Consider the following 12217-nt stretch of genomic DNA (forward strand, 5'->3'; position numbering starts at 1 on the left):
CACGTGCAAGGCTCACCCTCTCGCTCGCTCCGTTAGTCGCCCCAAAAGGCGCTATACTGGTGGTAATGTTTGTAGTTACGGAGCGAGCGAACTGAGCGGAGTCTTACGTAGAATAACGGAAATTTCTGAGTATGAGCGGCCGGCCGGCCATTCTGCGACGCTTATATCTCAGCAACCACTTGACCGATTTACACGGGGTAATTTTTGTAGGGTAGCTTCATTCCTTCTACCAAGTATTGGACTATTCCCGATGCATGTGGGTGACCCCTTATGCACGTGCCACGTGCAAAACGAAGAGGTGTCAGTTTTGTAATTGTTGCAATATCTCGGTAACTACTTGGCCGATTGCGCTGAAAGTTGGCATGTAGGTAGGTAGGCACCCACTAGGCAATGCACAATTGCACATCCATGTGCCAGAGTTGGGGTGCTGCTGCACGTGCGCACGTGCAGGGGTCGATTCCAGATCTCGAGAACGGCTGGACCGATGGCGCTCAAATTTGGTACATGGTTAGGGACCGGTTAGTAGGGTGCCGTGCAAAAGTCAGTTGGGACCCATTTTGCACGTGCGCACGTGCAGGGTGCCGCTTCCAGATCTCGAGAAGGGCTAGGCCGATTGTGCTCAAATTTGGCACATCGCTAGAGACCGGTTAGTAGGGTGCCGTGCACAAGTCAGCTGGAGGTACCCCTTCGAAATTTCGCACGTGCAATGGTCACCCTCTCGCTCGCTCCGTTAGTCGCCCCATAAGGCGTTATACTGGTAAGATACGGTACGAAATGGAATTAGGCCTTCCAAATATTTTTTCGAGTCGTCTTGCCTGGACTCACGTCCTGACCACTAGGCATATTACTTCATATGCCTATCACGTCATACAATTATTTCATGAAATGGTTCGTCTATGCAATCATTTTAACAATTGCTGATATCTCCATGAGTCGCAATGTCATGACATCGCACATGTTCCCTGCACCTGCAGAGCTCAGGCTCGGACGTAACGGTCGTCGCGTTCATGATCTTCCCCACCAAGACCAACAACTTCAACGTGGAGAGCTTGCGCGGCCACGCCGTCACCAAGACGCTCAAAGACTCCATCGAGGATATTCAGAAGAAGATCGGCAGCCGAATGTTCGAGATCTGCATGACGTGAGTGTCGTGGGCGCAAAATGACCTTTGCAGTTGACGCGCCCTAAAGCCCCAATAAACAAACAAGACGTGAGTGTCGGTGGTAGGATGGCGATGAATTATTCTGCTTCTAGAAATAGTTGTGAGCGATGTAGCTTTCTCAATAAGACAGCGTTAGGAATGTTCAATGGCATAACGGGCAAAGACACGGACGCAAAAAGTGTAGTCAGGTGCTGCGAGCAGGCCGCCATTGTAGCACCGTTAAAACGATGTTATTTGAATAGATTAGAATCAGTGCTCCTCTGAAATTTACGCAATACTTCTCTCTGTCCTCTGACGTCATGTATTTCCGTCAACTGATTGGCTCACCACCCGAACTGTGACGTGACGCCGTCAGTGATTCGCCGTTTGATTGGCTAACACCCGTTCTATGGCGTGCCTCCGGCAGCGGTCGTCTTCCCGAGAGCACAGAGCTGCTGACGCGAGAGGACAACGTCCGCCTGAAGCGGTGTATCTACTCGATGCAGCGCTCCTGTCTGCCTCCTATCACCACACACAACGTGGTCAATGACGGCGAGGACCCGGTGCTCCGCTCGCTACGGCGCTGCCACCTCTTCAACGACAAATCCGACAGAGTCAAGGTGGGTTGGTGTGCCTTCAGGGTCATCCAACTGATGATTGATGAAGTGTGACCTGTATGGCGTAGCTCTGTATTGCCATGCTCGGCACAAACAATAGGTCAGGGGAGAAATGATGATAGGCTTATCATCTAACTATTTTGGGGTATTTGATGGAAGTTAGGCAAACGGGGCGTGACGTAGCGATGTCAATATCGAGCCTATTATAGGACTGCCGCTGGGTTTTCTGGACTGATTCGGCTTCTCTCGGACCGGCACATTCGCGTGATTAAACGATAGTCAGACATCCCTGGTGCCTAGTCGTACGATCGAATAGCGCTAGGCATGCACATGCTTATGATATAGACTGTTTTGTTTTGCTTGTTTTCCTTTTAAGATTCTTTCCCTTCGTTTGTTTTGGGGTTCGGGTCATTGGCTTGGCCATGGTGAAAATAAGTGTGGGTTTGGGTGCGATTTGGTCAAGGCCAGACGCGTAGCATAGTTTGGCGAGAGTTACGGCCGAAAGACGTCATCGCTGGATCGGGGCCAGGCGACTGGGACGGAGGGGTGGGCTCGGCTGACCTTGTGAAAACTGCGTAGGCTAACCATTGATGCTAACCAAGTATCAATGGGACTGATATTCGTGCAGCTTCAATCTCACCTCAGAGGAAACAAATTTTTGTTTGAATTTATTGCAAATATGCTCGTACCACATATTCGTTGAATAAGGGCGTCGATTTACTTTTAGTTGCAAGAATTTGTTCCTTGCTGCTACTTGGTATTTTGGACACTGGACCACCCTGCCGAAATTTGACAGGTACTGTCCTAGTTTTTGGTACCATACCTTCCCAACTGACCTCCGTGACCGCGTTCCCAGGTGGTGTTCCACCCCGAGTTCCTGTCGCACACCAACCCTCTGCTCGGTATGGACTACGAGGAGTTTGTGCGCGGCTGTCACATGGGCGTGTTCCCGTCCTACTACGAGCCGTGGGGCTACACGCCGGCAGAGTGCACCGTCATGGGCATACCGTCCATGACCACAAACCTCTCCGGTGAGTGCCAGATGACGTGCTTTCGATGACGGCGCAGTGGTTGACCGTGGAATGTAGATGGCAACAAACTCTTGGCATGCTATCCATGGTTACGGAGCGAGCGAAGCGAGCGTAGTCTTTCCTTAGATTAACGGAAATTTCTGAGTATGAGCGGCCGGCCGGCCGTGGTCACGCTTTTGCGAGGCTTATATCTCAGCAACCACTTGACCGATTTACACGCGGTAATTTTTGTAGGGTAGCTTCATTCCTTCTACCAAGTATTGGACTATTCCCGATGCATGTGGGTGACCCCTTATGCACGTGCCACGTGCAAAACGAAGAGGTGTCAGTTTTGTAATTGTTGCAATATCTCGGTAACTACTTGGCCGATTGCGCTGAAAGTTGGCATGTAGGTAGGCACCCACTAGGCACTGCATATCCATGTGCCAGAGTTGGGGTGCTGCTGCACGTGCGCACGTGCAGGGGTCGTTTCCAGATCTCGGGAACGGCTGGACCGATTGCGCTCAAATTTGGTACACGGATAGGGACCGGTTAGTAGGGTGCCGTGCACAAGTCAGTTGGGACCAATTTTGCACGTGCGCACGTGCAGGGTGCCGCTTCCAGATCTCGATAACGGCTGGGCCGATTGTGCCCAAATTTGGCACATCGCTAGAGACCAGTTAGTAGGGTGCCGTGCACAAGTCAGTTGGAGGTACCCCCTCGCAATTTCGCACGTGCAAGGCCCACCCTCTCGCTCGCTCCGTTAGTCGCCCCAAAAGGCGTTATACTGGTTGTTAGCCTCTCTTGTGAGTCGGCGACAGATCCCTCCGAAACAAAACCGCTACAAAGTGGAGGCCAAGCTGAATTATAGAGTTCAATATTTGTCCTCAATAACTTGTGTTCGTTGGCTGGAATAATTGACTGTCGATTGTTTTATTTTGCAGCATTGTTGTTTGATAAACTAGCCTAAACCATGCCTTTGTCTGCTCCGACCATAAGACATCTAACCCGTTCCTTCTCGACAGGGTTCGGCTGTTTCATGTCGGAGCACATAGCCGACCCGATGTCGTACGGCATCTACATCGTGGACCGGCGCAGTATCGGCCTGGAGGACTCGATCCGCGAGCTGGCCAAGTACATGTACGACTTCACGCGGCTGAACCGGCGCCAGCGGATCATCCAGCGCAACCGTACAGAGCGGCTCAGCGACCTGCTCGACTGGCGCAACCTGGGCATCGTGAGTGGCACAGCGGTGACTGGTAGATGCGTTGGATGGGGGAAATTGTCTACTCTGACAGGGAATAGATCCTCCTATAAAAAAGAATTGGAGAGGGAATCGCTGCAGAAAAGTTAAGTCTTGGTGTTGAGGATCGAGTTAGAACCTTCTATCAATATTACAATGCCTGCTTTTCAATGATATAACGTAAATGTCTTGGACAGTATATGAGTATATGTCATTATTTCACAATGCGAGCCAGATCGGCATACACCGCTATGTAATCGCGCTGGCTTGTCCGCTCCTCCTGGTTTCCAGGCAGAGACCACCATTTATGACATTCGAGCTCCTGTTGCTCGCCTCAGTGCCACGTGCTCAGTGCACCATTTAGTCACGTGACCTCCCCCTCCCCTCGTTGATCTCAGTACAACCCACACCGCCTGACCACGTGACCTTTCCCCCACCGCAGTACTACCGGCGCGCGCGTCAGCTGGCGCTGCACGCCGTCTACCCGGAGATGGCCGTCTCGGAGGAGCACGGCGGCCGCATGAGCTACCCGCGGCCCCTCAGCGAGCCGCCCAGTCCGACCACGTCGCGCTCCACCACGCCGGCGCCCTCCGAGATCGGATCAGATGATGAGGTCGACGATGAGGAGGAGGTAGGTGGCGCTGTTGGTGGTGATGGTGGGTGGGGTCGTGCTGAAGGGCCGTGGTCGTGTTTATGTAAAAGCCTTTATTCCATTGCATCTTAGATTCAAGTGTCAACCATTTCCAAGTGGTATCTCCTGCACGGACTATGGAAATACTTGCACAGAAATTACTAAGCCGGAGTGTATGAAGTAACATTTGCTCTCTCTTAGTGGGCGGCTGATCCATAGCAGTTTCCCTGCTTTGCTTAACTTTCCACATTCCAGTTGCTTTTTGAACTAAACCATGTGGTCCATCTCACACATGATATTATAGCTGGTTTACCGATGTGTTACCTGAACTGCTTCCTTTCGTCGCGCCCTGGTGTTCCATCCGTCACCAGGCGAGCTGGGTTCGAAACGCGAACGGCATGTACACGCTCCAGTACCGCTGATCCTCACTGTCGCTCCTAGTCCTGTCCTACGCCCACGTAACCCAGGTGAGACAAACAGGCATCCGGAGATGTCTCAATTATCATCCTACGAGACCTATCCACTAACAGCCGGTTAGTACCGTATTGCGTTTCTGTTTGAGTGTTTTGTTTTGTGGGGTTGAAGCCGATATTCTCATGGATTTTTTTCTTCTGGTAACCAGCTAAGTGTAGAGATCCGTTATATTGATTAATTAGCTCGTTTTCCATCATTTGACCGTTACTCAGCGACCTTGGAGGAAAATTATATCGCGCATTTTATTTTGGCCTTTTATTTTCACGTGATATGGTTCTTCCAATAAACTGCACTGATTGAACAACTTCCTTGTTTTGCGTTTGGTAACCAAACCCGTTATCGCTGATTGTGCTGCTAGTGTCATATGTTCCAACCTGTTTTATTTTGCATCTTGCTGACGCTTCGGTCCCGTTTTTCGACAGCTGCTGGAGCTGGCTATCAAAGACGACCAGTAAGACGTCCGAGCGGCCAGCCTCGGGCTAGTGTCGCCACTCCGCGACGGCTAATGGAGTGTCTGTGAACGCCGGGCTCGGTGTTACGCGCGCGCATGGGTGTGTGCGTGTCTGCGCTTATCTGAGAGAGAACTGGAGATCTGACACCCGATGATCTGTTTCGCCGAGGAGCGGAGGCGGTGCTGCGCGCGCGCGCGATGATTTAGTAGCAGGGCTCCGTTTTGTCACCGGTGTATGAGATGTGTCGCTATTCTGGGTGGGGATATGACGTGTGATTTGCAATTAGCTCGCTGTGTGTGCTGTTCTGATTCTGTTTTCTAACGGATGCTAACGTGAGGATAAGTCTTGCCGTACGATAAACTTCAGTCATCATTTTTTTTTTTGTCGAATACTCAAGTCCATGACAATATTGGATTCCAGTCAGTTCTTGTGCAATAAATAGTGAATTGATGTATTTTATAATTGCTGTTGTCAAATTGAGCTAGGCTCACATGGTACCTACATCGTTCAACGAAAGGCTTCCCTTTACTGTGTAGCGAATGCTTATGCTCGCGTCTAACTACGATGCCTCTGTGTTAAACTGGCACGATAGTTTGCTGTGCTTTCAATGTTTCGGGTGTCAGACACTAATGCCACAAAGGCAGGCAGTCCTTTTTGGAAGGCGCTAACTATTTTAGGCCACGTATTTCCGATATTAATCACTAATGACAATGTATAAGTGCAATTTCTGTTCTTAAATTGATGTTATCCATCTTGCCGAGGATGCACTGATGAATTATCGGCAGGGCTGCCCGGCCGCTGTTGGCTGCGCCAGTCATGTACTACTCAGGAGGAGGTGGGATCACTCCTCGTACTAACGCCGCCAGTTTGCGCACGCGCGTGGGACGCTCAGGTGTGCGCCGTCTGTCAGGGTGTGCGTTTACGAACGCACGTGTGTGTATGTGTGTGTGTGCTCGCGTGTCTGCTGAGGCGAGGACTGCTCGGTGTTGGTCAGAGGCCGGCCGACGGTCCGTGACGAGGGCGCTCTCGTCGTCAGCTAGTCGTGCGACAACCAGCGACACAGTACTGCCGACCGGGGTGGCGCTCGGACGTCACGTCCTGCGTGACGTGGGACGTCACGTTATGCGTCACACGCCGCCCCGCGAGCGGCGGCCGGTGGAGGTCGGACGCGCGCGCGCTAATCATGTTACGGGAACTAACTGCCAGCGGGCCTTCTGTGAGCTCTGTACATACGATTAACATGTCGCCCGAGGGAGGAGCGTGTATTAGCCGGTCTGAGGTGTGTGACTGTCTGGGTGAATGGCTGTTAAAATACAACATCATTGGTAGATGTTTTTTGTGTCTGAAATTATGCTGTTGTGTGCTGTTATGGATTGTCAGAAGAATCTAAACGAAACTGGATATTTACCCTCCTGCCATTTTTGTAATCTTTCATGCATTTTCTATGCTTTTTATTCGGCCGAAATAGTGTGGATTGAAGCACAGATATAAACGAAACGTTATCGTCCTTTCGCTTGTTGAATGCCATCAGTGCCTCAGCGGTGTCTATGGACATTGTGCCTCTTCATTTGAGTTTCGTATGTATGCGATGGATGTGAATTGCAGTGGTTCCGTCAGATGTATCCAGTAGGCGTTCGAAACGTCTGCTGCATTGTTCCAGCGACCTTCGGAACAAGTGGGCTGGCATTTCACTGGCTGGTCACATCTTCTCTGGCGACCTAGGTATGTGCTAATTGAATTGCCGACCGAAATGTGCCAGTCAGTGAGTGGATGTCTGATTTTGACGGGGATGAGCAAGAATCTAGTCGTCATGAAAAGGACTGAAATCCGTATTTCCGAATTGACAGCATCACTGAATGCGCTCAGAGCCTGACCTGTGCAAAATGATCCCGACTTTTTGTGCGTACCTTTGCAGATATCCTGATTCTGTGAAGTACCTAATCATCTTATCCTGCGTGTGATTATATGTGCTGTAATGTTACGGAGCCCGACGCTCACCACGGTCTTCATTTCTACGTGAGTTGGCCGACATTGGCTACCTGCATAGTTTTCATTTTCGGGAATGTAAAATTCAGCTAATGTTATTCCGTGATCTCATTCAAACGAATACGGTGACGTTGAACACAGAGCACCCTTTGGTTCGTTGCATTATGGTTAAGCCATGGATTAGGTATTCCTCATGAAGTCATTAGTCATGAAGTATTCCTCATGGATTAGGAATACTTCATCCATGGTTTAGCTGAAGTTAGCTACTGAAAAGTGTCATTTGCTGTGTCAGCAATGGCAAAAGCGTTTTTGATTAAGCGTGGATTCCTTTTGTTCGCGGACAGTGATTGATCTATTCTGAACTTTTTGAACTGAATAACTATAGAGACTGCAAAGTTCACTGCTGATTTTCACCGGCAGAGTCACCGCGTCTCTGCCCCGGCCGGCGATAGTTTCGTTCCGCCTCACTGGATGGCGCTGCGATCGGCGGCCGCGGGCGCCGCTGCGGGGAGACGGGCGCGCGGCGGGCCCGGCGGACGGCGCCGGCTCGCGGCGGCGCAGTACCGCTCCGGTCGTGACGGGTGAGGTCCGCACGCGCGCCGCCGCTGTCCGATTCCTCCGCCGTGCGCCGCGCCAGCCAGTCGTCCTCCCGCTCCGCCATGGGTCGCAAGGACAGCATTCCCGACGACGCCCCGGCGCCGCGGCTCTGCGAGCTCGTCAAGTGGGCGCACTTCCAGGGGTACGGCTTCAACCTGCACTCGGAGAAGGGCAGGGAGGGTCAGTTTATCGGCAAGATCGACCCGCAGTCCCCTGCTGAGGCGTGCGGCCTGCAGGAGGGAGATCAGATTATCGAGGTGAACGGTGTGAACACGAGCAATGAGAACCACAAGCAGGTGGTGAGCCGCATCAAGACGCACTCGGACCATGCCAGCCTGCTGGTGGTCGACGCGAAGGCGGCCGAGTACTACAAGAAGCGGAACATCGTGGTGAATGGCTCCATGCCCAACGTGAAACACATGAAGAGCGCCCCGGTGACGGCGGCTGGGGATAAGGAATCTGAGAACAAGGTAAGTCCGCCCCAGCTGCCTTGTCGGTAGGGGCTGGGGAGCTTGGTCGGGTGTTACGTTCGTGTTCGGTGTTTAGTGTTCCGCTGGTAATGAGTTGGCTGTTGTGGTTGATGTGGTTCGTAGTTCTTTTTTGTTTTGGTTGTGGTCCGTCGTAGAAGCACGTCCTTGGTTGACCTGATTGGCTGTCTTTTTGTCTTTTGTGTCTTTGTGGGTGTCTTTTGTGATCAGATTAGTACGTGCTCAATGTCTTAGATCGTAATGACTCGGTGCACCACAGAAATACACGCCACACGGCGCAGTATCAAACTCACCGCTCAACAAACGGACATAACGCAGCACAGTATATCACAGCACACACGGCACATTCACGGTGCGTCACCGCACACACCCACTGCTGCAGCCTGCAGCTATCTCACCGGTGACATCACCCGTTTTTGCATGTTTTCTGGCTCTCTCATCGAATGAACGGTGAATGTTTTCGACGCCTGTTTTGCTCCCGTCCACCAATTGATAGATGAAGTGTGTTTGGGATGTCGCAAGAATAGCGGGCCGGGTTTCATTCGTGAGGGACCGGCATCGATGCCTTGCTTCACTCTGAACAAACGGTTTCTTCTGAGAGGTGACCCCGTACGCGTGGGTGGTGCCCTGCCTTGACCTGAAGGTGGGAGCCGGTCGGCCAGGCATGCATACTGCAACTCATGCTTGGTCGGTTGCACCCTTGCGCTGTGCTTTTCTTCGTCTGACATAAGATAATTCATTTGTAGCATTAGCCATTATACTGTGACGCTGATTGCTGATGGCTGCTCCGAAACAAAACCTCAACATTGTGATGAGCGATGCGCACATACCAGCGCGTGAAAGCGGAAGATCCAATTTCGGGTTTCTCGTCAGAGGCGACAGTGATGACGGGTGGCCCGTACCGGCTTTGGTCCTTGGACTGATGTTGGGGAGAGAGTTGTCTGGTCGGCAGGGCTAAGCCGGATGGACGAAGCTCGTAACCATCCGCCTACAAACCGCACAGACGGCGATACCAGGCGAACTTCCTCTGTTCTCGGCCTCGACTGGATAGTGCCCGCAGTGGTGTCTCACATTTCCTTATGTGTCTCACATTTGAGTGTGGCACTGTGTGAATTGTTTCACACTACGACTGGCGACACTGTGCTCGCACGTTGACACCCTCGCAGCCCCGTCAGCTCTCGGCCTGCAGTGTAGGCGCGCGCCACTGTCACGTCACGAACCCGTGGGGAGCCTGTGACGGATCTGTCACACGGAGCTGTCACACGGCTGTGCGACGGTCTGTCACGACACCTGCCGGTCCCGCGACCTATCATCGCGTCGTTAGCAGAATGACGGGCTTCTGTAGATCGTAACTCTGTCAGCTTCGCGATTTTTCATCCCTCGCTCTCTCCTAACAATCATACTGTCATCTCTAACCTTGAAGGGCACTGATCCTTCAACGAATTCCGGCTAAATCGTCCACATTCATGCTAAATATCGAGCTCTCTTTGACAGCCATCAAGAACTGCCTCCGACTCACTCAGTCCCTCAGTTTCCCATGGCCACAGCTCCATCGCTCCTCGATTGAGTTTCAGGCGACGTGACGCTGCTTTTTGCCGCTGGTCCCGGGGTGCGACCACCGGTGAGCAGCTGACGTCCGCGCCGTTCGGCCGCTGCGGGCGCCGCGTCCGGCGAAAGTCGGACGCGCGCGCCGTGCCTCGCTGGGACCGGGGGACGCGGGCAAGGCCGGCTCCGGCTCCGGGAGGCTCCGGGAGCCGTCCGTAGAGGGGCGCGGCCTCCCCGCAGCCGGGGGAAGGGACGGGCGACTCGAGGAGGGTGGGTGAGCGGCCGGCGCGCCGCGGTAGAGCTCCGGCCCGGCCAGAACTCGAGCCTTGTAATGGGGCGACTCGGCGGCGGTTAGGAGAGTGGGCAGACCGGTCCGGCGGCTGGGATAACTGCCAGGTGACCGGCGGGCCATCCCGACGGGAAAAACAGCCACACTCGCCGGCAGCTCAGTGTTTAAACGGCGCATCAGCATGCAGGCCGTTCCTAGTTGCCCGTTTGGGACGAGTCGTCTCGTTTCTGTGCTGGCGGCGAGTCAGCTCTGCATCTGAAGGGCACGCCGGTGGCGGGACGAGTCTGAAATTAGAGGCGTCATGGGCCGATCATGCCGGGTTCATCTGCATCCACTTGTTGACTCACTATTGCGGTGGACGGGAGTTGCCTTCGTGCGTGAACTTCCAACCGCGTTATGAAAAGTTCTCGAATATCATATTTGAGTTCCAGGTTGAGCTCACGGGCGCTGGATATGGCTCGATACACTTGAATTTAAAGTTGAAGAATGAATATAAACGTGCGAGTCACGTTTGTTGAGAAACCCCAATGCGGACTCCATATTTTAAAGCCGCAATATTATGAGCCTGTGCAATGTGCATGAGCAAATATTGAATAAACCGAAGCTGTAGTATTGTCTGGCCCAGTTGCTTTGTTTGCCGGTGCAATCTTGACCTCATTCGTAGTCGCTCATGTCGCTGATATGTTCATTGGCGTTTGATTTCCCTGCCATTGCTATCGGCGTAGAATTTGTTCCTTGTGCCGGAGCACAAAGGTCGTAGCGTCGATAACACCAGTCTGTTCGAAGCGTAGTCCGATGAACGCTTTCTTTTCACTTCCAATGGCTTATTTGTTTTAAAAAAGCGTGTGTTTGATTAGCGGGATTCCTGGTAGGCAGCTTCTACCTAAAATCCTTCTTGGTAATCGTAATTCCCTCATGAACGTTCCGTTTATCCCTGCCATTACGTGCATATCAAATTAGCATTCCACAAATCTTCCAAGGCCATCCAAGCATGCGGGTCGCAGGCCGTGGGCTAGTCGCTAGAAAAACGACAGTGGCTGCGCCCGGAAGCGAAAGTGGGTAGTAGTATGCGGGATTGGGTCTGGGAGCGTCAGTGGCGCGCGACTCTCAGTGACGGGCCGGTAACGACACCGGTCGTTGGCCGGGCCGGCGCCGTGGGGTGCGCTGGGCGCTCCCGTGAGTGGGCGCGCACGGCTCACACCAGTGACGGTTACATTTCCAGGTGAGGTCACACGTTATGACATCATGTCTGTCGGGCCCACGTCATGTCGGGAATGTGTCTCGGAGACTGGTGCGTTGCTACAGAACAGCGCTGCTGCTCACTTTTTACCTGGAATACAATATCTAGGGACACCTTTACTTAAAAAGGGCATTTGAGGGACAGAATCAAATCCCTGGTTGGTCTTGTCTCTCTGCAATTCGCATTAATGACCTTCATTAGTTAATTGTTAATGCTATCAGCTTTCATTTATTAGCCCTCATTTCCTATCTACTCAGCTCAGCTAACCGTATCCCGATTCTCAGCATGACATTTATGGTCTCTTCTGGTTGTCCGCTATATCGTTTATTGCTCGATTGTGGTGTTTATCTGCGTCGCATGCCGCAGCCCGTCCCCATTCCTTCGGGAAAAAATCTCCCGACAGCTTAGTGAAATCATCGAAAGTACGCGTTAGCGCGCGTTCACCCCAGTCACCGCATATTCTCAAATCCTCATCAGGAGAAACTTCCTCTGATAAATGGATAA

General features: G+C 52.4%; 2 protein-coding genes across 3 annotated transcripts in view; both read left to right on the top strand.

Moving 5' to 3' along the window:
* LOC122392079 (glycogen [starch] synthase-like) overlaps nt 1–6898 on the top strand; it is a 28940-nt gene extending 22042 nt beyond the window's left edge. For both annotated transcript variants that reach the window (XM_043386580.1, XM_043386581.1), the window contains 6 exons: nt 975–1141; nt 1569–1761; nt 2615–2789; nt 3794–4005; nt 4454–4642; nt 5539–6898. In XM_043386580.1, coding sequence (XP_043242515.1) covers nt 975–1141; nt 1569–1761; nt 2615–2789; nt 3794–4005; nt 4454–4642; nt 5539–5571 — 969 coding nt within the window. In that variant the 3' untranslated portion in view covers nt 5572–6898. The remainder of the gene's footprint in view (nt 1–974; nt 1142–1568; nt 1762–2614; nt 2790–3793; nt 4006–4453; nt 4643–5538) is intronic.
* A 1081-nt stretch (nt 6899–7979) lies between these two features.
* LOC122392081 (Na(+)/H(+) exchange regulatory cofactor NHE-RF2-like) overlaps nt 7980–12217 on the top strand; it is a 35713-nt gene continuing 31475 nt past the window's right edge. Inside the window, exon 1 of the mRNA XM_043386583.1 lies at nt 7980–8621. Coding sequence (XP_043242518.1) covers nt 8214–8621 — 408 coding nt within the window. The 5' untranslated portion in view covers nt 7980–8213. The remainder of the gene's footprint in view (nt 8622–12217) is intronic.

Source organism: Amphibalanus amphitrite, unplaced genomic scaffold (assembly GCF_019059575.1).
Source record: "Amphibalanus amphitrite isolate SeventyFive unplaced genomic scaffold, NRLGWU_Aamphi_draft 000468F_arrow, whole genome shotgun sequence".
NCBI classification, from domain to species: domain Eukaryota; kingdom Metazoa; phylum Arthropoda; class Thecostraca; order Balanomorpha; family Balanidae; genus Amphibalanus; species Amphibalanus amphitrite.